This window comes from Manacus candei, unplaced genomic scaffold (assembly GCF_025592945.1).
Source record: "Manacus candei isolate 608988 ecotype Guabito, Panama unplaced genomic scaffold, ASM2559294v1 h1tg000159l, whole genome shotgun sequence".
NCBI lineage: Eukaryota > Metazoa > Chordata > Aves > Passeriformes > Pipridae > Manacus > Manacus candei.
This window is the reverse complement of record NW_026138207.1, coordinates 3,077,195-3,102,075: the sequence shown is the minus strand read 5'-3', so window position 1 is coordinate 3,102,075 and position 24,881 is coordinate 3,077,195. Positions and strand designations below refer to the sequence as shown.

The 24,881-nt window shown below is 37.8% G+C and overlaps 1 protein-coding gene across 10 annotated transcripts in view; it reads right to left on the bottom strand.

Annotated features, from left to right (window-relative positions):
- Positions 1 to 598: 598 nt before the first annotated feature.
- MCF2L (MCF.2 cell line derived transforming sequence like) overlaps positions 599 to 24,881 on the bottom strand; it is a 161,789-nt gene continuing 137,506 nt past the window's right edge. For 5 of the 10 annotated variants that reach the window (XM_051772806.1, XM_051772810.1, XM_051772812.1 and 2 more), the window contains 23 exons: positions 24,185 to 24,376; positions 23,778 to 23,969; positions 22,874 to 23,033; positions 22,658 to 22,728; positions 21,547 to 21,623; positions 20,413 to 20,479; positions 16,744 to 16,859; positions 15,672 to 15,741; positions 14,368 to 14,460; positions 14,127 to 14,219; positions 13,243 to 13,368; positions 12,316 to 12,537; positions 11,672 to 11,764; positions 11,072 to 11,150; positions 10,870 to 10,942; positions 9,483 to 9,598; positions 8,741 to 8,827; positions 7,847 to 7,906; positions 7,422 to 7,496; positions 3,989 to 4,116; positions 3,255 to 3,367; positions 3,021 to 3,124; positions 599 to 2,903 (listed from right to left, as the gene is read on the bottom strand). In XM_051772806.1, coding sequence (XP_051628766.1) covers positions 2,809 to 2,903; positions 3,021 to 3,124; positions 3,255 to 3,367; positions 3,989 to 4,116; positions 7,422 to 7,496; positions 7,847 to 7,906; positions 8,741 to 8,827; positions 9,483 to 9,598; positions 10,870 to 10,942; positions 11,072 to 11,150; positions 11,672 to 11,764; positions 12,316 to 12,537; positions 13,243 to 13,368; positions 14,127 to 14,219; positions 14,368 to 14,460; positions 15,672 to 15,741; positions 16,744 to 16,859; positions 20,413 to 20,479; positions 21,547 to 21,623; positions 22,658 to 22,728; positions 22,874 to 23,033; positions 23,778 to 23,969; positions 24,185 to 24,376 — 2,502 coding nt within the window. In that variant the 3' untranslated portion in view covers positions 599 to 2,808. The remainder of the gene's footprint in view (positions 2,904 to 3,020; positions 3,125 to 3,254; positions 3,368 to 3,988; positions 4,117 to 7,421; positions 7,497 to 7,846; positions 7,907 to 8,740; positions 8,828 to 9,482; positions 9,599 to 10,869; positions 10,943 to 11,071; positions 11,151 to 11,671; positions 11,765 to 12,315; positions 12,538 to 13,242; positions 13,369 to 14,126; positions 14,220 to 14,367; positions 14,461 to 15,671; positions 15,742 to 16,743; positions 16,860 to 20,412; positions 20,480 to 21,546; positions 21,624 to 22,657; positions 22,729 to 22,873; positions 23,034 to 23,777; positions 23,970 to 24,184; positions 24,377 to 24,881) is intronic. The other 5 variants (XM_051772813.1, XM_051772815.1, XM_051772814.1 and 2 more) reach the window with 3 other exon arrangements.

Here is a 24,881-nt window from a genome sequence, read left to right as displayed (position 1 = left end):
TAACGTGCATGGCCACCCACTCAGCCCAAATCACTCCAGTCAGTGTGAAATTCACCTTCTACCATGGTATGATGGTCCTTAAAGTCATTAATCAGTGGATGTGCGAACATGTTCCTCTTCAGATGCTGCAAAAGTGAACATGGTGTCTTGTTTCTCACCCAGCTGTAGCCAGATGTGGACCTCCAACTTGTTCTTCTAAGACCATAGGATCAAGAGGAGCATGCCTACAGGAGAAGGCGAACCATGGGATACACAGCTTTTTTCAGGAAAACCCAAGGGCCATATGCCTTCTTTCATTAAGGGGTGTATGGGAAAAAGGGAGTCAATCCAATTACTTGGTAACAGCTTTCATTTTTTATCCCCAACCTGCTTTAATTCCCCAGTGCCAGGTAAGTGAGACCAGAGCACAAGGGTGAAATTTTCTCTGAGATGGTCCCAGAATGAACAGGCAGAGGACTGGAACACACAGACCCTGACAAGCAACAGCTGGACAGCCCTAGTTTTTCATTCCAAATCCTCCAGCCTCTCTCTGTTTTTATGATACCCATAAGAAGCTTTCAAGACTGTGAGACAAAATAAACCCCAGAGAATGTCTATATAAAGGCATTCAGCAAGAAGTGCTGAAATTTATTCAAATTAATTACAGTAGAGACCTCTGACTTTGAACTTCTAATTCACAACAGCAGTAAAAAAGGAAATGGTGAAATCGGTTGTATTAAAGTGCAGTGATGTGGAGAAAACCATTGAAATAACACAAATGAGGCTGCAGTGAGAAATGAAACAACAGTCTCATCCTAGCAACGACAGCAATATATAAGCAAATTATGTTACAGATAATTTACAAAATAATTTACATAAATGAAGATAAGCTGAATCTCATGTTGCCATTTAATTGTTAAATATCAGACTAAATATTCCTGGTCGGCACAGTATTATATGGGATAATTAAAAAAAAGATCAGAGGATTTCTGCATTGAAAATTTTGGCTGAAGTAAAACTCTGATCAGCCTTTATATTGCAGTATTGCAAGAAACCTAAGTATTTATGAATTGTAAAGTGACACATTCAGCAGCATGAAGACTATAAATACATCTTTTACATTGATATCTACACACATATACATATCTACACACACACAAATATATACACACAAGCACATACATGCACATACATATGTGCATAAATATATGCATGTGTTTATATATATACGTTTCAATTTGTACTGACCATGGTCAGCTGCATTTTGATTGTGTCTGGGGTGGGGTTGCTTTCACAACCCAGGCGTAAAATCATTCTTAGGAGTGTTTGTCATTTACCTTTCCTAAGCTGCAGCCTCTAAAACATAAAATTTTGGCATAAAGATAGACTTCAGGGCTCAGCCATCAGAGGGTCTGATGATTACCAGCAGTTCTCATTGACATAATCTCCTGTGCTTAGCACTTCTGAAAAATTATGCTCTTAGTGCTCACTTTATTTTTAAATAATATGATACATGAATCAGTTAAAAACCTGTTTTCATATAAGCAAAAACATTTGAGAGATAGACAGAAATGAACACGGTATTCTACACATGCACACAGTTTTGTACTGTTTTTAAGGATGATGTGCAAAAAATGTCTGACAACATGAAAACTTACAATGTTGGCTTACATCATATCTTGAAAAGTGGCAAGTTTAGCATCACCTTTCCTTAAAAAAAAATTAAAATATTTATCTGTAGCATAAATCTGACTATTCTCTAAGATTTTTTTTCTCCTGTGCTCCCCTTTTATAGAAAAATTATGTCATTGGGTTTTTTTGCTCTTTCAATGAATCTGGAACAAACACCATGTAGACTGAAAATACACTGGATTTCCAGCCTTCATAGGTTTGACTGAAGGAAGGCTCTTGACCCACAGTGCAGCCACAATAGTTTCCCCTGTCTGTAACTGCACGTTAATTGTGAGAGCTGAAAGTAACCATGCAATTACCATTTATTAAAAAATCATTTAGTGAATAAGAACATTTGTGCATCATTGTGCACCTATGTAAGGAAAAAGATACTACTAAATTGCCAAGGCTATCTAAACACAGTGATCTTGGTAAAGAATTTGGTTGTGAGACCAAAATACCTCAGAAAAGAGCTGTTCCATTGCACACATCATTAAAAGGTTGGAAAGGATAAAATAATAGTTTCTTTTGATGCTGTTGTGGTCAGTGAATTGGTCATATCTGCATCCCAGTCTCTAGGGAGCAGATAAATACCCTGAAGACCCAGGATAAAAGGGTGAACCAAACCTCCTCCATCGTTGCTGTAAGAGTCCCAGTCACCGCATTGACTGAGGTATGTCCCTGGAGAAAAGGGGTTTTGGGGACAAGAAATTGTAAACTTGGATTTATTTTCCTCATACTTATCCTGTAGAGTGATTGCTGTGTTATTAGTTTACAATGAGCATTGAGCACTGAACACATTTTGTTTGCTCACATTCAGATTCTGGCTGTTACAAAATTAAATTTCAGTTCTGCAGAAACCTGATTGTGTATCAAGAAGAAAATGCGTTTTATGCTAACAGCTCGGCAGCTTCAGACTTTAGAGCATAAACCTCTACAAAACCCTACTTCAAATCATTTAACTTTTATTTACAACTTCACATTCCATGCACTTTTCATTGTGATCTTCTGTGAGAACCTGTAAAAGTCACCACTAAAAATACTCAGAGCTGGCAACACAGAATTGGTGGTTCTCTGATGGAGTCCAATGTCCATAACGCTGCAGCAAATGACAGTCTCTGAATTCACCTTCCATAGAAGTGGAATGAAAACTTCATATTAGCCCTTAATGTCGGAGAAGCTGGTACTGCTGACATTGCAGCTATCACTGCAACTTGATGATGTGCTCAAAGTGCTGGAGGCAGTGCCTGATTCTGGAATGAAAGGAAAAAAAAAACCCACAAGAAAATATTATATAGTGGTTGTTTTTCATTACTTTCTTTGATAATAGGAATCTCCAGAGACACAATAATCTCATTTAAAATACCTACCAGAGCTGCTCAAAGACTGAGCTGATTTTGAATTGCCTATGAGCATCAGCACATTGTTTGCTGGGATCCAACCTTCTCTACCAGTGCTCAGGTTCTTTACATACCTAAAAAATATATATAAATAAAATTAGGAGTCCGATTGCTTCATTTGATGCCCTTGAAAGTTTTGCCCTAAACATCTGCCTTCCAAACACAGTTCTGCGTATAAAAATTTCCAAACACAGATCTGCGTACCAAAGTCCATCCTCCCCTTCACGAATCAGTTGAACTAGATCTCCACTTTTCACTGTAAATTCTTCAGAAACTCCTTTCTCATAATCAGTCACAACTGTATATTTACCAGGAGTCTAAATGCACACAGAGGAAAAACAAACAAATTATTTCTATTGAGTACTTTAAGGTACGTTGCAGCTTTTGTTATGAAATTATAGTACTTTTCCCTTCTTTCTCATGCACCTACATGCTGAAGAAGTTGTAAATATACATACTGAGGTAGTAAAACTCTGATTGATTACATGCAAATTCAGTACATGAATTCTCACACCTTGAAAAACATTCAGTGAAATGCTTCCATTATAACAATTAATTCATATGTCTACAGAAAATACAATCAAAAGAAAAAAACTCCAACAATACCAAGCTGGCAAACTGCTGACATGATGTACATGTGGAAACCTGTTGACATGGTAGCTGATCATGTCATCACTTGACTGCTGTAGCATGGCATAAGCAGACACAACTCACTGGTCTGTAGGTACGTAAAGGCACAGATGGACCTTCCGAATTTACAAACACAGGGCCAATTCAGGAGAAGGGGATCTTCTCCACTGCCCTAGGAATTTTGCCCAGCTGAGCATTTCAAGGCAGACACTTTCCTTCCAGCAAGCTTCAAAAGCATTCCTGTACATTGCCACACACAATGCATTGGTATCACTTGCTTAGCTCAATAGCAAAGCATTTCTGGTTACCAGCTTCATCTCGCCTCCTCCTCCTCCTCCTTCTTCCTCCGCATCTGATGAATTCAGTGGTTCTTCAGCACTAGACCAGCCGTCATTTTCTTCAGATGCATCAAGAGAATGGGATGGTTTGGCCCAACCTTGTGGAATAAACAGCTGACTGTTAGCTTAGGAGCAGTGAGCCACCAAATGGGAGGAACGTTCTTCCCAATGATAAGCTCTTAAAGCAATCAACATGAACAGGAGAAAAACTGTACAGACGAAAGTTATTACAGTCACTGGGTGAAATTCATTGCTGGCAAAAGCTGGCCTGCTTCCATCAGAGTAAATGGAGCTGTAGCAATGCACAGCTGTGAATTCGGTCCTTTGGATTTATATAAAGGGAAACGAATGGAGAGAATGCAAATTCCTGACTAAAAAGTAAATACATATAAATATTTGTACAATAAATATATATTATACAAAGATGAATGGTGGATAGATACTCTTTTTCTCGGGAGGAGATAGAAGACAGAAAGGTACACTTTTTGGGAAGAGGTTGACACAAAGGGATGTCACCCAAAGCAACCTAAACAGCCTGCTGGAATAAGGGATGAATGGGGAATGCCTCCTTCAAACCGTTAAGCACTTAGAGCTGTCAAGAAATTCAACACAAGCTACAAGCACTGCGTACTTCACCTGATCAGGCAGCTCATTATTTAAGGGTGTTCAGGCTGACACAAGGATACTTAAGCACACTGAGTTATCTTGGTGTTAAGTCACTGCACCAGACACTACAAGAACAATCTCCCGCCTGTCATTTATTCCTTATTCTCTCTCATGGTGAAGCATTTCATTTATTTATAAAGCTGAATCATATCCAGAGTGCACAAAATCCTTTTCCAAATAAAAGTACGGTAAGTTTTTAGTGGGATGCTTTATATTGATGTCAGCAGCTGTCAATAAATGTGTCGAGTTCATAATGAAAAAAAAGTCATAAAAAAGAGACAAATATTTGTAAGTAAGATTTTGCTTCAAGCCAAACAGTAACAACAATGAAACGCAATGAAAAGAATGAAAGGAAGAACAAACCTCCCACTTTTATGTAGCTATTAGTTAAGTTGAGAAAGCACCAGCATTTTTGTGCTTCACTGCTTCCAAGGCTGGTCATGCCAGTGCCTGAGGAAAAAACTGAACACCAGAGTAAAGCCAAAGAAATCTAAGAATCACAGAATCAAATCACACCCAGAGCACACCAAACAGAGTGGGATTTTTACCTCGCCTGTGCTGCTGGATGACCTGCACAAGATTAGAAGTACTGACCCATTTGGCCCTGTCCAGGGTTAAGAATGAACTTCCATCTGTGAAGAAACTGAGTAATAAATTCCTGATGTATTCCATGAAAATTTCCTTGGATACTTACATCATCTAGTCGGCTTGCTGGACACAGATGAAACCCTTTCCTTTATTTCCAAGTTAAGAACAAAGGAACAAACCCCCCCCGATTTCTCAAAATTGTTCCTAGCTCTCATTAGAAACAGAACCAATGAGTTGCAAAAAAAGAAAGGGAAATCACTAAAGTTCTCTGCCTGTAGCCTCATACTGGCCTGCTGATCTGGAAAATTTTGTGTAACAGCTCTTGTCCCTCAGCCTTTTCTTTCCTTATATTTTGTTGATGTGCTAGGAGCAGACAGGCCTGATCTTGCCATAGTAACAATACTACTCCTCCTCATACAAGATGGCACTGGGAAGGTCACTATGGGCACTGAAATGATGCATGCACATTCAATGTGTATGTGTGTATTCTGCATGGTGTGACTAAATCAGAGCTCTCTCTAAAGGCAGGAAAGGTAAGAAAATGATAGGCAGTCTTGAGAAAAGACAAGGTTATGCAGAAATGAGTTTAGATAAGATTGGTGCCAGGAAAACCATTTAACGCTTCTCTTCAGAAACGGTCTCAAGTTTCTTCACAGAGCTATGACCTGCCTACAACGTGTGATTCTGACACTAAATCATTTTCCTTGAGCTCACTCCATACAAATCAGAGCAATACAGCAGTGAAAGGAAATGAGTGGGGACAACGCACTGTGCACTGGGAAGTTGTGATCATCATGTGGTGCAGTTTCACCCCAAAATGCCTGGGTCAGCTGCTTATCCCTCTTTGAACTGGTGAAGGAGAAGAGATGAAGTGTCAAAAAAAGATCAGAAGGTGCAAGACAAAGGGGAGTTAGTGGATGTTTTAAACTAATTTAGTTGGTTTAGCAGTTTCATAAAGTGCGAGGCGCTGGGACAGAACAGCAAATCAGACAACCCTGTTCCAAGGACTCAATAATTTTACTGTAAGTTAGCAATGATCAAGGACTCTTCCTTGGAAAATTCCAGCATCTATGGAAAGGGCCATAAAACACCCTTTTCCTGCAGAGAGCACTTCTGGGCCCTCAGGATTTCCACAGTACCTGGAGATCTCAGAGTTTTGACTGCTACCTGCAGAAAATCAATGTTGCAACTTTCATATCCACCCCTGCGGTGTTTCTGCATGTGTCCAGCCTAGGATTACATTGTTTGCTGCTCAGACAAGGTGACTGGTGTTGCATAGTTTCTGTGGCACAGCAGCTGAACCTGCATTTCCACAGGTAAAACAAAGACTTTGGAAATCTGGAAAGGAGGTTGATGGTAGAGGCTGAAACAACTTCACCTTTAGATGAATATTTTCTAAAGGAGATGGTGGTGGAAAGAGACAGGAAGAGAAGGACTGCTCTTCTTGTCCTGTCTAGTGAATTAACCCTAGGGATTTGTACTGAAACCTTCACCAACAGCCTTACTGGTTAGAAATGGGTAGTTTAATTGAAATGCATTTCTATTCTCTGCTTAGCTGTGAGCTAGGAGAATAGGAGGCAAACTGCTGCAAGGGGTTCGAGTTAAGTGATCTGGGGTTCACAGGGTGGTGAGAATTGCCCACTATCACTCAAAGAAAGATGCAACAGGGCAGTGACTACTGTAAGAAATGCAGATCTAAAATGGAAATTCCACATGACAGTGATCTGGATACATGAGTGTCAGATTTTTTTTTCTTTTTTTAAAAGTTAAATCCTTTCCACAAGGGGCGCAGTGACAGAAGGATGCTAACACATGGAAAACCATGTGTCTCACAGCAACTGGACACCCTTCTAAGTCATTAAACACCCAGCTTCTGGTTATTTCTTCAGCAGCAGACCTCTTTCCCACTGTCTTCCCCTAAAAACTAGTTAGCCATATGCTACTTTATTTGATACCAAGTTAAAACTTCAACTGGTTTTGCTATCAAAAACAATGTATACAGAACCTGAAAGATCCACTTGGAAGAACAACTGATATCAATACTGCTGCACACAACAGCACCCTACAGGTATCCCCAGCACTCTGATGTAACATATTACATGAGGGATGTGTGGATATTTGTGGAGTACAAGATGTGGTATCACTGTACCTCTTAAACCAAAAGGAGTTGGGTCACTCACTACTTCATGTCGCTTAGCTTTTTTGTCAGGACTGGTAGGAGAAGCTGCAGGAGGATGAATAGGCAAAAAAAACAGAAGAGAGATATTGAAGAACTGGAAAAAAAGAGAATAGGTGGATTGCATGCTAAATACCTTTGAGTTTACACTGGAAAACAAGTGGATTTCTGTAATCTAATTTTAGCTGTCATTGTTCCATTGTAGAAGAACAAATTAATTATTTACAAGTAGTTATTTGAAAATAAATTGACAAATTTATGCTAGAGTAATAGATGAAAATATATGTAAACTTTTCTAAATGAACGAGACATCAACTGAATACAATTAACTTCAATTTTAGACAAACATTACCAAATTAAGCAATCATTTTTATAGAAATCTAGTGCTACAGCAATACCTGGTCCTGTAAGAAGGATCATTGGCAATGTCTGGCTTTTAGCAGAAGGAGATGGAGTTTCTGTCAAGGCAAGCATGGGATATTAGTGCTCACCTCATTAGCATTAGATATACAACCCTAGAGTCTCTCCAGAAAGAACTCAAAGGTAATCAGGTTTCAAAAGGCATTCTGGAAAGATGTTTTTGGGGAAAAAATATCATGCTCTTGAACAAGTGCCATCATCTTAATGCAATTCATACTGTTCAAAGACAGCTGTTCAAAGCAAGAAGTGACTGTACCAGTGTGATTACTTGGCAGGAGGAAGCAAGAAAGGTCTTAGACTCCTATTGCCTGTTTTAGAAAAAAAGAAGTAAAGACCATTTCTAGAAGAATAGAGAAATTTGTATTTATTTTTCTATCCAGGAAAACAACATTGTCAGCCACATTCTGCTGTAGTTATGCTTTGGGAGTTTTGGTAGAATGGATGCCAATACAGAAATACTCTATAAAACCTTGATTCCTTTTTGCCAAGTACAAGTGCATTTGGGGCAGATCCACTGAAGCTAGAAGCAGGCCAGGTGTCTGATCAGATGACAACTTTCTTCCTCTAGTTTTTCTACAGGAATGAGGCACTCCTTCTTTGGCCTTGACAGTGAGATTGGAGACATTGGAAACTGCACTCCTTCCCTTGCATCTCCAACAGCCCCACTTTTCCCAGCTGCATCTCCCCCTCCCACTCTGCAGCTGCTTTCTCTTGAAATCTCCCTGTCAGCAGCACTGACTTAGGAACCTAGCTTGACCTTAGAAGAACAAGCTAGTGTGTACACTGAAAACCTATTACACTACACACACATACAAGGTGATACTTCAATTACAGCCTTACACAGAAGACAGTCTAGCTTTTTTTAAAATTACCTTTCTGACTTTTCAGGTTAGTAAAGCCCTGCAGTGTAAAGCGCTTTTTTGACAGTACAGAGCATTCTGAGGTAGAGCTACTGTTGTCTACAAAGGAAGAAAGAGACACAGAAAGAAAAGATAGAAGGCCATGAAAAGATCAAGGCAAAAAGTCTTTTGCAGCCCTGCCAGGGAACTTGCATGTTAGGATGAGAAAGGACAAGTGAAAGTCCAGGTACAACATGTGCAGCCAGTTGTTCTTGCTGTGCAGGACCTTGTACTGCCACTGGTTCAGTAAATAATTTCCATGATTGGAACAAAATTAAAGAGAAAAAACAAAACAAAACAAACCTCTTTAGAACAGGTAATGCCAGTAAACTTATACAGAGGAAGAGCACCCTGAGAAGATGGGCAGGTCTAAGGGAAGACCTACTGCAGACTTTGGCCTTATAACAAGTAGTTCCCATCTGCTTTTTGGTGACCATTCATTCAAGATGGCTTTGGGCCTGCCCACACCATGCACTGGAATGCAGAAATCAAGCCCAAGTTAAGGACAGATGGGACCAACATGCTGGTGCAGTGTGGGCAGCACTTTGTTGGTGGGCTGCCTTAGGGTTGAAAGCAGCAAAGCCCTGCTTATTCAGGAGTCATGCTGCCTTCCCTGCACTACCGTGGCTACTCTGCTGGTGGATCTGCCTGTGCAACTGCAGTGCAAGGCATGCTTTTCGTAATTAAAGACAACTACCCGCACGTGTAAACTCACCTTTGCCTTTCTCAGGGTACTTTGGTGCTACTGTAGTGACACAACCTTCTAGACTTGTGAGATCAGCCTTTTTCTCCTCCATTTTTTTGGTATTTCTGATGTGGTTTCGTGAAGGACTGTTTATTGGAAGAAAATTAAGACAATCAATCCATTTCTAGCAAATTTGGGTCTGAACAGGGGTGAGGACCTTCAGTCACAGTTTGTCTTTTACATATAGATATATAGGCTGAAAAACATTTATTTGCTACTTCCCAAATCACAGCTTCCAGGACTCAGAAAGTAATTGCTCATTGTGCATTTAAAGACCATGAGCACATACAAATGAGAAACACCTCTCCTAACTGGCTGCAAGTGCATGAACTGTGGCAGTGGGAGCTACTGAAAAGATGGCTCAGGACAGCTTCCACTCATTTGCAGCCTACAGGTTCCTCCTGAACATATTGGGAAAAAAAGAAGAAAGATAAAGGAGCTGCCTCTTGGATGCTCTTAACACAGGAACAGATGAGGGATGAACAAAGTCCTTGGGGTGGATCTTGCAGCTGGATTCCCATCACACCTCCATTTGGGAATGAAATAGAGAAAGACACTCCACAAATACTATATATCTGGGAAGTTCTTCCTAAGCAATAAGTAGATGCATAAAAGATGCAGTGTAGAGAGCTACCAATACATATTTGAGCATGCACCATGTGGAAACTGAAGATAGGAGCACATGGGCTTATGGGTACATAGATATACACATATGAAAAAACAGAGTAGCAGTGAAGAGGTGTCAGACAAGGACAGAGCAGCAGGTAAGGGACAGAAGAATATACAGGTTGGTATGGTGAAAGATGCAAAACAAGAAAAACTTGACTCAGGAGTTGGGACACTGGAAGAATTTACATATTGCTTATGTAAAAAAAAAAAAAAAAAGGAAAATTGGAAAAAAAGAACAAGGGACATAGAAAAGATAATGCCCTGAAAAAGACAAAAAGGAAGGTTACATTGGACATTGGAAAAGAAAGAAAAGTTTAATCCACATGAAAGAAAAGAACAATGAAGGAGGAAAAAGGCTGCTCCATAAAACTCTTATCTGGACTGTAACATATATAATTAGCTGTTCAACAAGCAGACCCATAATATAACCAGGATTTTGGCTGGCACAGAAAATTACTTTTCTGTGTTATTCTCTATCAACTGGCAAAGCCCAAGCCATTGCTGCTCAGTTTAGCAGTTCTGGATATGTATAAAATCAAAGCTCTATAGCTTTATGGTAGGAAGAGAACTAAAAAGCCTTAAAACACAAGGACCAGTATTAAGGGATAGGATTAATGAAGTAATGCAAACCAGATGTATTAGTATATTTACAAGACAGCCAGGCTGATTTGACAACAAATATACTTACCTTGCACAAGATGATGCTGGTAGAGGTAGAGGTAAGCTCTGTGTTTGCTCTAGTGTCCTGTGCTGACTAGCTTCTGTAATGGAGGAAAGAAAAAGAACTATTAAAATAGATTTGTGTCCTACACAGGGAAGATATACTGGGCAGGATTTGAAGTTCAAAGAGAAAATAGATTAAATATATATGTATCTCCAAAATATTTTACCTCTGCATGCCTGCAGTTGACTCGTCAGTACTTTTCTTATTTCATTTACCCAAGTAGTTTTAACTTCAGGGGTTGGTGCCTGCCCAAAAATAAATACAATCAGCCATCAAGCACAGAATATTTATTACACAAATAGGTGGATGCCAAAGCACAGCCTCAGAGGAATTTTTCCATAGGGGCAGACAAAACTCCATCTCCAGTCCTTTTGTGAATAGAAACTAGTTGTAGCAACTGGAACATGCTGTGGCAGAGGCTATGCACGTGTGACAGTCAAACCTCATCTCCCCCAAGCCATCCACTTGGCTTGGCAGTTGGCAGAGTCGGGCAACAACTGGCCCGAGTCAGTGGCAGCTATAGTAATGGTGTATACAATACCCTCTGTGGATATTATAGAATGTGATTCGTTTTTCCCCCAGGAGACTCTTCCTTAAGAAACTTCCTTATGAATTAATCCGGTGGTGGTTTGTTTGTTTTTTTTTTTCCTACATTTCCTCATCCCACTCTATTAGTGATATAACAGAGGATTAGGGTTAGACTTCTGCTTCCCTTTTTTCTTTCTCTCTCCTTTTTTTTTCCCCCCCATAGTGGCATATTATTTACCTGTATAATGTAAACTTCTTCCCTTGCATTATACCAGATTTCAAATTTTTTTGCATCACCTTTGACATTTTCTGTTATTCCAACTGCAGCCATCTGGAAGCAAAGAGAACAGAAGCTCACTTACCACATTGTAATTACAGTAAGAACAGAAGCAGGTGGATACTAGCATTCTATAGTACCCTATTTCTGAAAAGGAAAAACCACATTTGGCTTCTTGCTCAAAGAAATGAATAATATATCATCTGCATGTTGTACACAAGAGATTTAGTGCTTTAGTGCTGGCTACCTTGGAGGAAAGAAAGGTTTAGGTACACTACCTTGAGACTGACTCGTAAGATATCTCTTAAAACCCAGACCATGGACTCTTACATCTATTTTATACTACCCTGCTCTACATTTTCTGTGTGATTAATGCAACTGCCATTCAGCTGCCCTATTACCATTTGGATTTTCTCAAAAATTGCCATTTAAGAAACAGCAACACAAAATAACACAGACCTGCAGTACCACTCAGGTTTGCCTGAAAGAGTGAAGTTTTCAGTGCAATGCTGCAACACAGCTTTGCAGAGAAAAAGCTAGAATGTTGTCCTACTGCAGGCTAAGCCCCCAGTACCTTGACCTTGCTGGACTGCTTGGTGTCTTACATTTAAGGAGTGTTTGTAGCTGTAAGAAGGTGCTTTCTCATATCCCTCTCCATTTTCTTCCCGCTTTTTACAGAACAGCACTGCTTTCTCGTGGAGGAAGAGGTGTCGCTGCATTGGCTTGAAACGTGCCAAATCTTTCACCTTCGCATGACCCTTTTTATGATCAGTCCAGACATTGAAGGATCCCTGCATTAAAAGCTTGCCCAGCTCATTCAGATTTCCCTGGAACAAAAGAAATGATATTTATAACTACAAAGAGATAACATCGAACCAAAACACACATTCTGAACAGGTCTTTACAAGTCTGTCATTCCAAGTAATCTCTCACATCAGTGTTTATGTTGGATTTGGAAATGTAATACAGTTAGAGTTGGATTTCTACAAGTAATTTTCACTGGCCAATGCTGTTCAGGCAGAATTTTACAGTCAAGAGTACTGGTAGCAGAGATACAGAGAACTACACATAGAGAGGGGGAAAGCACAACACACATATTTGGTTGTTTGGTTTTTTTGCCCAAACTCTGCTCCTAAGATGCTTATATAGTCTTTTGCCTTTTGTTATCTTTTGTAATTGGAAGTTTTGGGTGTATTTTTACACATAGATATAAAAACTTAGTAGTGACTCCCATTTGGCAGTAGCCTAAACCAGACTCTCCAAGACAGTTTTCAGTTTCTAACTCAGTGTCAAGCAAATCAAAGAAAAAAACTTGGGTAGATACAGCAAAATATTATTCATAGCAAGAAAACTTCAGAAGAGTATAGAGAGATCCATTTTCCATTATTTTCATTACACAATTCAGTTTACAGGCACCTTTTGTAAAATATTCTTCTCATTATTTATTAGTACACAGTATAGGGTATGCTTTACATACATCTGAGAAAGAAATGAAAAGAAATTAAAAAGTAAGTAAAAATACTGCTACTCACATCATAACCTGTAATGGCTATCTGGTGCATAGAATCATTAACTGCTTTAAGAATGCCCAGTATAGAAGTTAGTGCTTCCTGAAGATCTTCAGCACCTTCACAGTTCTTACTATACTTCAGCATTTCCTGAGCGGGAGGGAATGCCAACACACTTAGCTTTGGAAACAGCAACAACTAGAAATGTGCAAATTTTAACTCAATTTGGAAACTCCTCTCTTTACACAAGCTTAAATGTAATTAATTCTTTAAAAGCTGCTAACAGCTCAGTTTTAACTCAAGAGTAAATGTGGCCTGAGGCAAATTTTTTAAGCTACTGTTAAATACAACCATTGAAATATGTGTCTATGTGAGAAACAGTTCTTACTTCAAACATGGCAAAACATTATACATTAATTTGAATAAATTTACTATATTATATCGCTCTCATTTTGCTCAGTATAGCATGTTAATGTGAATGACAACAGCATCCTTCATAAGTGTTGTCTGTCAAGTGTGTTTCCTAGAACCCAGCAAAGTAAGTTAATCCCAAATACTGGGGTGATTATGACTAAATAGTAATAAGTACTTCAGATATTCTTTTCTTTGTTGCAAAGGTTTCTTGGTCCTTCTGATTCCCCTCATCAACTTTTCATTCTTCTCTTCAGCAGAAATCTATGGGCAAAAGTGGTTACACAAGGTGTCTCTGTGTAACATCTGCTTACTAGCAGTTTTTTGACTAAAAGAAAAAATAACTGCGTTGAAAGCTGATGGACTGGGATTTATCTGTTTCCATTTATATATCCACTCACTAACTTTTAGGTTTCTCTCCAGCAGGCTGAGAGAAGCAGCATTTAAAAATACAAATGCACAAAACACACTTAGCATTATAGTTCAATAACACATACCTTTAGCAAGAGTTGATATTTGGTTATTCTTTGAACGGGTTTCAGTAAGTATGAGTCCAAACTGAGTTTGTGATCAAGTTTCCTTTGACATTCCTGTAATCAGTGTTGAATTTCATCAGGACACTAATCAATAATTGTGTTATTTGTTCTTGAGATGATTAAGTAAAAATAAACCAAACAAAAAACCCAGACCCCAACAAAACCAAACCCACTGTTATTTTAGGGATTCAAGCAAGCACACCTGAAAGAATACAGAATCTGAAAACTGCCTCCACAAACTTTCAGATCGAGGTTTATTTTGACAATATTTTTCATAAATCTGGAAGTCTTCCATCTGGAAATGGGGACACAAGAAAAAAGTTAATAAATTCTTGTGACTTTGACAGACAAAGTTCATAAGATTTTTTTTTTCATAATCACTAATGTTATGAAAAAAACCACCACTAACAAAAATTGAATCATTGTTTTTTGCTTGAGATGCCTCAAGGAATTGCAAAATCACCAATTTTGTAATGGCTCCTATTTTGGTACTTGGAACAACAGAATAAAATGTTCCCATTATTTTTTGCTTCAGTTGAATGTTAAGCATCTTACAAAGAAGTAAATATTGTTCTTACAAATATATTTCTATTACAATATGAAAAATATTTTTATGAATGCCCAACCATGAGTCCCTCTGTGCAACTTTTTAAAAAGGCTTTGTCCTTTTTCTTAATTTTCATTTCAGGAATGTGTTTTTCACTGGGAGTCATGCTAAGGTAGATCAAGCAGTTTGTTTCCCCTTATCATTTTGGCACCTAAATAGCATGACTTCAGCACTTGCTGAATGGAAAAGGAAATAAATACTGTTGAAAATGCCATAGTAACCTTAGCTGTAAATGAAAGACCAGGTAGGAAATCAGCAGATACAGAAGTACCTCTGTCCCTCTGTTTTAGGAAACTGCATCTCCATGGATGCCAGTAAATAGAAGGGGGAGGGATGGCTCCACTCAGGGGCTTTAGAGAATCAATAGATAGCAAAAACAGGACATTGATTTCCATAAACACATATATATTTAGCCTGTAGTATACTTTAGGTGAGACTCATGTTTTAATAAATCCCAGATTAAAAAAGTTTAATTTTGTCATAAATTTCTATATTTTTATATTTTTCTATATTTTGGACATACTCTGTTGAGATGTACTCTTTAAAGAAAACAGGAAAGAACATTAATAACAATCCAATACAGAAATCTAACCAAGTAAACAAACCATTTATATTGATGTGAAACAATGCAGTGCATGACTCTTCTTCATGCTTTCCTAACTGCCACCTTAAAAAAGCAGTTTTCTTTTAAGGAGATAATAGCTTTTTCTAACAAAATTAATTACCCTGCACAGGGGAAAGTATCCCCACCTCTCAGTTAACATCTACATTCTCAACCTATTACATGCTCAGGACAAACAAAAGGGATGTGGTGGTAATTACTACATGAAAATCACACTCATAGGTTACAGTCCTAGAGAGCTTATGAACAAAGTGCCAGCAAAAGATGACACACGTACCTGATCCAGAAAGCACCGTCCTACTAGTTCTGGGTATTCTACATAGTTTTCTAATTCTCTCAAGAATATTCTATGAGGAAGAAGATTTTCTTAGAGCACGGGTTAAAAAAAGTTATCATAAACGTTCACACTCTTGCAATCTGTTTTCTAAACTTTTGGAAACAGTTGTAATTCTGTACTACAAAACTGAACAAAATTCTTCTAGATTATGTACTTTAAAAGGCAAAGCAAATTAAACCAAACATTCTGACCAATTTCTTTTAGTTTACTATTGCTACAACTGAAATAAAATGTCAGATTGGGGAGGGAAGGAGGATTTTGTTTCCCTGCCTTATGTATTCAGCAGTAGGATTTATACAGTTCAAAGTGTTTGGGTTTTTCTTCCAAATACCACAAACCAACCAAACCCCATGTTCCCAAATCTAGAAAAAAAACCCATCCTCCCCCCTAAAAAATCAGTGGCTAAACCTTCCATTCTAGTTTTGCCTGAAAAAGAAACAACTATTTAATATGCTTAACTTCTCTTGAAAAATCAATTTATCTTTACTATCAATTTAAATATTATCCTGTGAAGAAATACCTCTCTAGCAGCAAGGACTCAAACTTCAGAGGTCACTCCATATATATTTTTAATGTATAAAAATATATATCAATTTTATACATCTATAGAGATATAAAATTAATCAGCCTCAACCAGATGTAAGAGTTGGGACAACCCCTTAAGAGTTGAGAATCTGTGGTCTAGAATAGTAATTTACTTTTCACAGCAAATATCACAAAAAACTAAAAGAAACCTAAAGAAACCTTACTTTAATTAGCTTGTAGATCCAAATAACTTGCTTCAGGAAGAGGACCACAATGCAAAATTTTACCTCTGTACTGCAAATATGCAGTTTCACACAGCTTCACTCATCTTTTATAGATATTTTGCTTTACCTCTTCTATGTAATACAAATGTTGATGAGCAGACAGACAAGTAGAATTCAGTAAGGCTCTTTTAGCAATGTAAAAAAATTAAAAAGTAAAGAATCCCATGGAAAAGCTATTTTTAGATCTGAATGCAAATTCCCACCTGTTGTGAAAGTGATAAATTTCTTCCATATTCCCAAACAAGATATCCTTCTTATTTTGGAGTTCTGGTGAAATGAGATGAGCCATTAAGGGGTTGTCCATCTCTGCAGCATAACCCTGCAACACAGGAGAGAGGCACGATGATTTTCTCCCTTTACTTGCAGTACTCCCCTCTCTGACATGGCAGTCTGCCTTCAGCCTGATAGCGAAGAAAGAGCTCAGTATTAATCATGAAAGAAACATACAAAATCTGTTTTTCCATCAGCCCAGTCAGATACACACACAGTTTTTAGAAAGACACTTTAATAATTCCTGCGATTCTAGTTAAGCGAGGATGAAAAATTTCACAATAATTTTCACCAAGGAAAGGCTCTGTATTCCCATACTGCTTACAAACTATAGTTCATACTCTTCCTGTTAAGGCTTTACACATCTGAGTTTCAAGCCACAGTTCCAGCACACACACAAACCTTCATGCCTGTCTCAGCCGTTTGTATGAAGGAACAAGCTGACTGTGGTTATCTCTGCAGGTAACAGAAATCACTGAGCTACAAATTCTACCTTCAAAGCACTTCCATTAGCTTTGGTACCAAAAGTCATAACTTTAGATTCTAACATCTTCCATTTGTCATATAAGCACACATCTGTTTATCTGGCACAGATAAGGACAAGAGTACAAAGGTGGCTTTAGCCCAAGACTGTGTTCTCCTCTGGTCCCGAGGTCACTAATTGGTGTTCTCTCAAAACACCAAAAAAACCCTAAACACTCCCACCCACCCCCAACCCCCACCAAAACATCCCCAATCAATCAACCAGAAAAGTGCCAGAATGCTCCAGTACTTGCATTAAAAGCAGATTTCTTAATGTAAGTACATTTAGAAATGTACTCTTGTGGTTTGTTTTTTGTTTGTTTTCTTAATTTTTTTAAACACACGGTGATCATTACATTAGTCACACTGATTATAATAAACTACACCAAATTATAACAAACTGACAAATTAAAAGAAAGGATAAGCAAAAGTGCACCTACAATTAGGAATTTCAATTTCAAAGTGTGGTCCAAAGTACAAAAAGTAGAACTAGCTAGTAAAGTCAGCTAACCTGAAGAATTCAAGCATTTGGATAGGACAATGACTAATTTTTTTTTAAAAAACAGAATCATCCCTTTAAAAATCTTGATATTTTTTCCTAAATCACCACATTAAAAAAAAAGGAAAAAAACCAGTGGTCTAGGCGAAGATGCTGGAGCTAATAGATAATTAACTATCGCCCCCCCCCATATCTCTACCCCAAACAGAAAAATGCAGAGTCTGAAAGAGAGAGGGTAGAATAAATAAATTAATAAAAATGGTACAGCCTTAAAAATTATAAAAATAATCCATATAAAATGAAGAAGCTAAACATTTGTAACAGGGAAGGAACAACTGCAGTGACCATGCAGTTCATATGAAGAGATACATAAGGAGAATGATTCTTTTCCACTTGAAGTAAAGATGATGCTGAACATAGCAGCATAGTCAATGTTGGCATAAAGACAGGATACCTAATTTAATTGAGTTGAAAAGAAGCCTGACAGAGCTGATTACTTTGGAATTTTGAAAGAACAAAAGCATGAAATCCACACATTGACAAAAACTTTTGTCAATTTTTTTCCACCTGAGGCTGATGTAGTACTTATTTTTAAAATTTATTTTGAAACCTTCATGTTTTACTACTTATGCAGTAGTTGTGTTTTAAGGAGAGAGCAAGCTACTTTATGCAGCCACAGAGATTATTTAATCTTACTTAAAGAATATAAAAGGTTTTGCTTTGTCTTTCTTATTAGAAGACTCTAAAATCCTGAATGCTCATCCAAAGATATGACAAGACACAGGTAAGGAAATGTATTTGAAAGCTGTTCTAAAAGCATCAAAGTAAACGAAAAAAGGTGCAGAATTCAATATCTAAAACCAGACTAGTCCAGTATTTTTTCCCAGTAAAAATTACTGAATTTCACAGACTAAGGTGGGATGATTGTGGTTATTAATAAAAGAAAAATGACCAAACTTGCATAAAGGTAGTGATAGCAGTTTCCTAATAATCAATCTTGGGAACTACCTTGCTTTTTTTTCTATCAGAATCCTTGGCAGACAGAAGATGTATGGCAAATAAACATGACATAATAAGAAGAGACACTGTCCCTACAAAGGAGTATCAGGTTATTTTACATGAAAAATGGAAAGACTATTAGAATAGGAGAAACAAAGAAACTGGGTGAACAGCCAGAACTATGGATTAATAACAAGAATTACTCGAAAGCTGGAAGACTGCCACTGAACCATACCTCAGCATGTATTGATCCAGAATTACTGCTGGCAGCCCCAACAACCCAAGTTCAAGAGAGAGGAATCCCAAACAGCAAGGAGTCACAGAGAAGTGTGCCTGGCATGGTCAGAGAACTGAAGAGTCTATCACTCTGGCAGAAAACCAAGACAGCTTGGCCTAGCAAGACAAGGGTTGCACTATACTCTATGGAAAACAAGAGTAATACTATGGGCATAGAAAGATTCTGCAAAAACCCTTCAGGAGCAGCAGTAAGGACCAAAAATCCTCCAATTATTCAAGTTCTTGATTTTATGGACTAGAACTGTACAGATGGCATTGCATACAAAAGCAGAGAATAAAACTATTATTCAGGTCCACTCCAGACCCATCGTGCCTTATTACCACGTGTCAAACCATCCTAGTGTAATCAACACTTCTAGCACTTGGACTGGGCACAGGACATAAAGCTATAGGAAGCCAGGCACAAACTAGCAAAACCAGGACAAGAGTCCAAAACTCTCATACAGTACCCTTACTTGAAGGTATGTACTCAGAAATTATCAATCCTGGCCAATAACTTAAGACAGCTCCTATCTAGGAGCTTAACATTGGTATGGACACTAAGAGTACTCACTTGGCTCAATTCCAATTCATCCTGATTAAAATAGTTCAACCCTAGTTATCTACAACTTCATCATCCCCTACAGTCAAATTGGATTACAAGAAAATACTACACATCCATATCTGAAGACTTAAACTTGAGGAACAACAGAATAGTGCAGTGCAATTGTGTAAGCAACTCGGCAGTACTGCAACTGTGCCTCCTTAAGTGTGGAGCAAAAGGAGCACCTTTGCTTCCTTGATGATTTCAAGCAAGGATATTACTAAAACTAAAAGGCATTCTGTTCCCACAGTTGTACCAAAGACGTGGAAGATGACAAAGACATGCAAAGAGGGATGCAAGAAACAAATTTTCTCCTCTGACACAAGATTCTCTTGATGTAGATTCAGATTCTTGTGTGACACATGACCTTCCTGGAGCTGACCCAAGATTCTGGAAAGAATTTTTGCAGGAATCAATGACATTGCAGATCTCACCATGTCCCACCTAAATACTAAGTCATATCTTATTTTCTGCTCAATTTGTGTTTTCTGATAGAAAAAAATCTAGTTGTATGAATATTTCTAGAAAAAAATTGCGCATTGCTGCCTCTGTGAAAATATGATGAGAAAGGAGAGATACAATGATCATACTGCTTGACAGGACAAACAGAAGCTTTACAGTGGTAAGGAAAACATAAGAGCATTCATGAAATGGAAAAGACAAGTAGATTCACTAGCAGCCACAGTGAAATTTAATCTTTACCTCAAGAACACAGAGAAGTTCTTCCACATATGCTCGTTCAGTCTCAATAAGTTCATTAATTACATGCCTATGGATAAAGAATGACAATTAAGGTGGGCCTATTCACTCATGCAAAGTAATGAGGCAACATTAACTTTGTCTGTGTTTCTACTTTACTTTAGACAATAAAAGAACAATTTCCAGGTGATTTCCATGAAAATGTGATGTTTCATGGATATTTCTGTCAGCAGTTGATATATCCTTATTGAGAGATATGTATTTTTAAAACATTTTAAATTTTTTGAAAATGTGTTTAAACAGACAAAGAGTCAAATCTAATAGTTAAAGTGTTGTAGTAACTAAATTGAAGCTGTGAAGCCTTTTATCACTGTTCATACAAACTCTGGTTACACTGTGTTCATAAGTATCATGGAAGCTGGAGTTCGAACTGCATAGGATTATCAAACACGGACTTAAAACTACACCGGTGATTTTAAATTAGAGGCATTTAGGGCACACTTCAAATATCTCAACACTGCTTTAATTTCCCTAACAGTCAAGTAACATACATTCCCCAGCCCCCTTCCTTTATGATTCTGTATGTTGTAACACAAGGTTGTAACACTGAAAAGATCACATAAGTAGCCAGTTTACAGGTGAAGATGCAAGATCTGCTATATGCATTGCAGCTACCAAGTTATTTCTTTAATAAAAGCGATGCTGTTCAGTTTTTATATAAATGATTTTTGGTAACATTTATCAGAACAGGGACTAAAAAGAGTCCAACAAAAAGACAGTCTTGAGGCACGGAGACCAAAACCTCCAATAGATTTACAGGAGGCTTATTACTCAAAACTATGTCATCTCTGAAATGAAAATATGTCGTTATCCTGCCATAGCCTCACCTCTCTGCAGCAAAGGTAGAGTCTAGTACTACACAAACTATAAATAATGCTGCAGATAGATTGAAATATCTTCCTTTATGTACAGAGCAGAGCCAATGCATTTCAAAAAGCGCTGAGGCTTATTTCAGAGAAGCATCTTATCAAAGACACTTCCAGAGAAATGTCTTATCAAATCCTTAGCCAAACTCAGGCTTTGCTGAAACCAAATCAGAAAAAAAGCACGCTTTTTTGCTTATCAAAATATACTTACTGTCGTAACACAGCTAGGTTTTCTTCATCATCCATTGTAGATCCTCCTCTGCTTTGATGCAGGTCTGTCATTTCACTCTAAAGAAAGAAAGAAACAAACAATGAAAAAAAATAATCATGGCATCACATATGGGGGGAAAAGGCTTTAAAATACAGAGCTTTGTGCTCAGCTCTACTAGTATGCCTTTTCACTGGAAAGGCTGTACTCCATTAAAAATTAGGGCAATTTGCAAGAACGCTGCAAAAAAAATCCAAGTCATCCTGAAGATCTTGAAGCACACAACATTTGGACACAAGAAGTTCTCCACGAGAGGCCAGTTTCAAAAAGATGGTGGTTCAAAGTCCCTTTTCCAGGAAGACAACATCGAAGCATCAGCATAATCTTGTAGGCAACACTGGCCTTAGTCTGTTTTCCAAGCTAAAAATAAGGTACTGTGCTAACTTTCTAGTTCTTGACACAGAGATTCACTCTTAAAACTCCTACTGTAATGGTTAAACTTAACTGTGGCTTGCTGAAAAAAAGAAAGAGGCTCTGCTTTCAACCCCACCTTGAACTAACCCTGTTCTCCAAATGTTGTCCGTCCTGGTCATGTGGTCCTGCTTTTCTCCATGCATTGCCTTTTGCTGAGTTGATTCAACTCTCTAACCCAGTGAGAAACTATTTGTTTCTGTTTCTGCCATCAGGTTATTTTCCTTGCTGGAGGTAGGGCCGGAAGACCATCCCCACTTGGGAATGGCAACACATTAGTTCAGGTGAAGTTGTCTTGGAGCCAATGAGAACTACCTCTTCACTCTCTCCAGTTTTAAGAGTAGCCAATTACTACTGGCAAATAATAAATGTTTCCTGTTCGTAGATTTTATATTTTGCTGCCCTTAACATTTTTCCTAATACTGGCAACTATTTACTTTACCTTCCCTCATACTCAGCCCATCAACAAAGCAGCCTCTATTTAAACCATGTGACTGTTTCACCAGAGTTACTTCTACAGGGACAACACCATCCCTTTTCCAGTGGAATTGCCTCATCCTTCTTGAGAGTTCCTGAATATTCCATTGTATTATGACTTTCTCAAGCAGTACATACATAAAAAAACAAGGGAAAAAAAAATTACCTTTCCTCTTCTGTAGTTTACCCTCCGAAGTGCACTGCTTTCTGAGTTGGGTACATATTCTCTTTGAAGACCTAAGCAGGTAAACCAGAATCAAACAGCAATTAAAACTTGATCAGATCTGACACAGATGTTTGTGCAACCACAAATTATGGTTGAAAGTTTCTTTAAGTTTCTCAGCATAGCACAAAAAAATTAAAGGCTAATACAGTTCCTTACCTGGAGAGGTACAAGGAGATTTTACAAATGCTTCTGGTCTTGGTGCAACAGGCTGAACAGGACGTGTCTGCTTAGCTGCCAGTTTCTTAAGACTTATTTGTCTCTTTTGAAACATTTCTTCCATACTTTCTTGCTTCTGGAAAACCTTTTGCACATGATCCTACCATTGCCATAGAAATAAAAAAATAACTTAAAATAATAATAATTTAAATAATTTATTAAAATTTTTAAATTCCTGTCAGAGACCTATCAACAAGTTATATTGACATTTAGCTCATATTGATTTAAAATTGCAATTACTTTTATACCATGTATGGAAATATTACCCTAATTCTTCTCTCCTAACAAGGCATAATTTACTCTCATTTAGTACATTTAAAAATTGGAGCATCACTTCATAAAGTATTTTGTGTGCTTGTTAAAGAGAAATCTGGGATTCAGGTTTTCAATTTAAAGAAAGGAAAAGTTTTTTTGACAGTGTCTAAAGGTTCTGTTACATGAAGAGATCAATCAAGAAGAAAAGGGATACGTTCTCAAGTTCTTAACAAAAACACCAAAAAACCAAAAGCAGTTACAAAGCAGAAGTGTGCAAATATCAAGGACAGAAAGTATCATGGTTTTGCTACATAAAAAAAAAAAAAAAGATACTTCAAATGCTCAGGAGAATTTTTTCTTTAAAAGCAATCCTACTGTCTGAAAAAACTAAAGCAGTTATTAAAAGACTTTGAAATCCTTAATGCTCATCCAAAGATATGACAAGACATAGGTAAGGAAATGTGTAGGCTTTACAATTCCCAGGTATAACTCCTAGTACTTATTATTTAGCTTTTTCAATGGCAGTACAAGAGAGCAATTCTAAAACAAACAAATGGACACACAGATACACATAAACGTCTTTTGGTACCTTTAGGTCCTCATTGAGGATGTGTGCATACTCTCTGTAAATTTTATTCAACTCCTTGATTTTATTGCCAGCACCAGTATCCAGGAATTTCTCGATCTCCTGTAATGCTGATTCTGCACCATCCTGAGACTGACACTTGTCTACTGGTTGTGAAGCCAGCAGATAAATTCCTTCATCACACCACTTCATAGACTAGAAACAGAGAAGAGAACAGGCTCAGAATGCACCAGTGTCAGCATCAAACACTAAGAGGCCTAAAACACCTCATACCTCTACTTATGATGTATTCAGCTACTTAAGGATGAAATTTCCAGCACACGAAGATAATACTACCTACCATTATGACAACTGGTTGACTGAGGTTTTAGCAAACAAAATGAGATTCAACTGTTCCATTCAAAATTTACCTTCTCTAGTAAGTCATGCAGTTCCAGAGATTTGTTAAGATGATTTCTCCTCCGTTCTGTCTCAGTAGTGAAGGCATCACAGAGATGATGAAGTTCAGTGCATTTTGGAATAATGGAGTCCACAGCATAATGATTGCTTTGAATAAAAGCATCACCCTCTGAGGCTAGCAGTCTGGCTTTTGCTACAGTTTCCTAAGAAAGCAAGCACTGATTTAGGTAAATCTTTCCTTGTATCAAGATCAGTGAAAAAAATTTCAATATTATTTTTATGCAGTAAAATACTCATGCTGATAAAGAATACCTCTTTAGTTAACAGGTGCCTTGATTAAGAAATTAAAGTGATTTCCTGTTTTTCCAGATGCCCAAGAACTTTTATGCCTTCTTCCTTTCTGTACCAGAGTACTTCAGAAACATTAATAAGTTTAATCATATTCCTCCCTGTGAAGTAAACACTATTGTCTTCCTATGCCTTATTCAGCAACATCCTGTGTGTATATGTATGCAATCTGGGGTACAGCAGCAATCTGAACACAAATTAAAAAATATCTATCTCAGCCTTAAGAACAACGACCTCACCTAGAGAGCAGTATATTTCACTGTGAAGCACAGATCAGAAAAAGCTTCCCTTTCTACATTGTTCAGAGTGCATGTTTCTGTTGGCCATCTTTTAACACAGCTTTCTAATTTCTAAGATTTA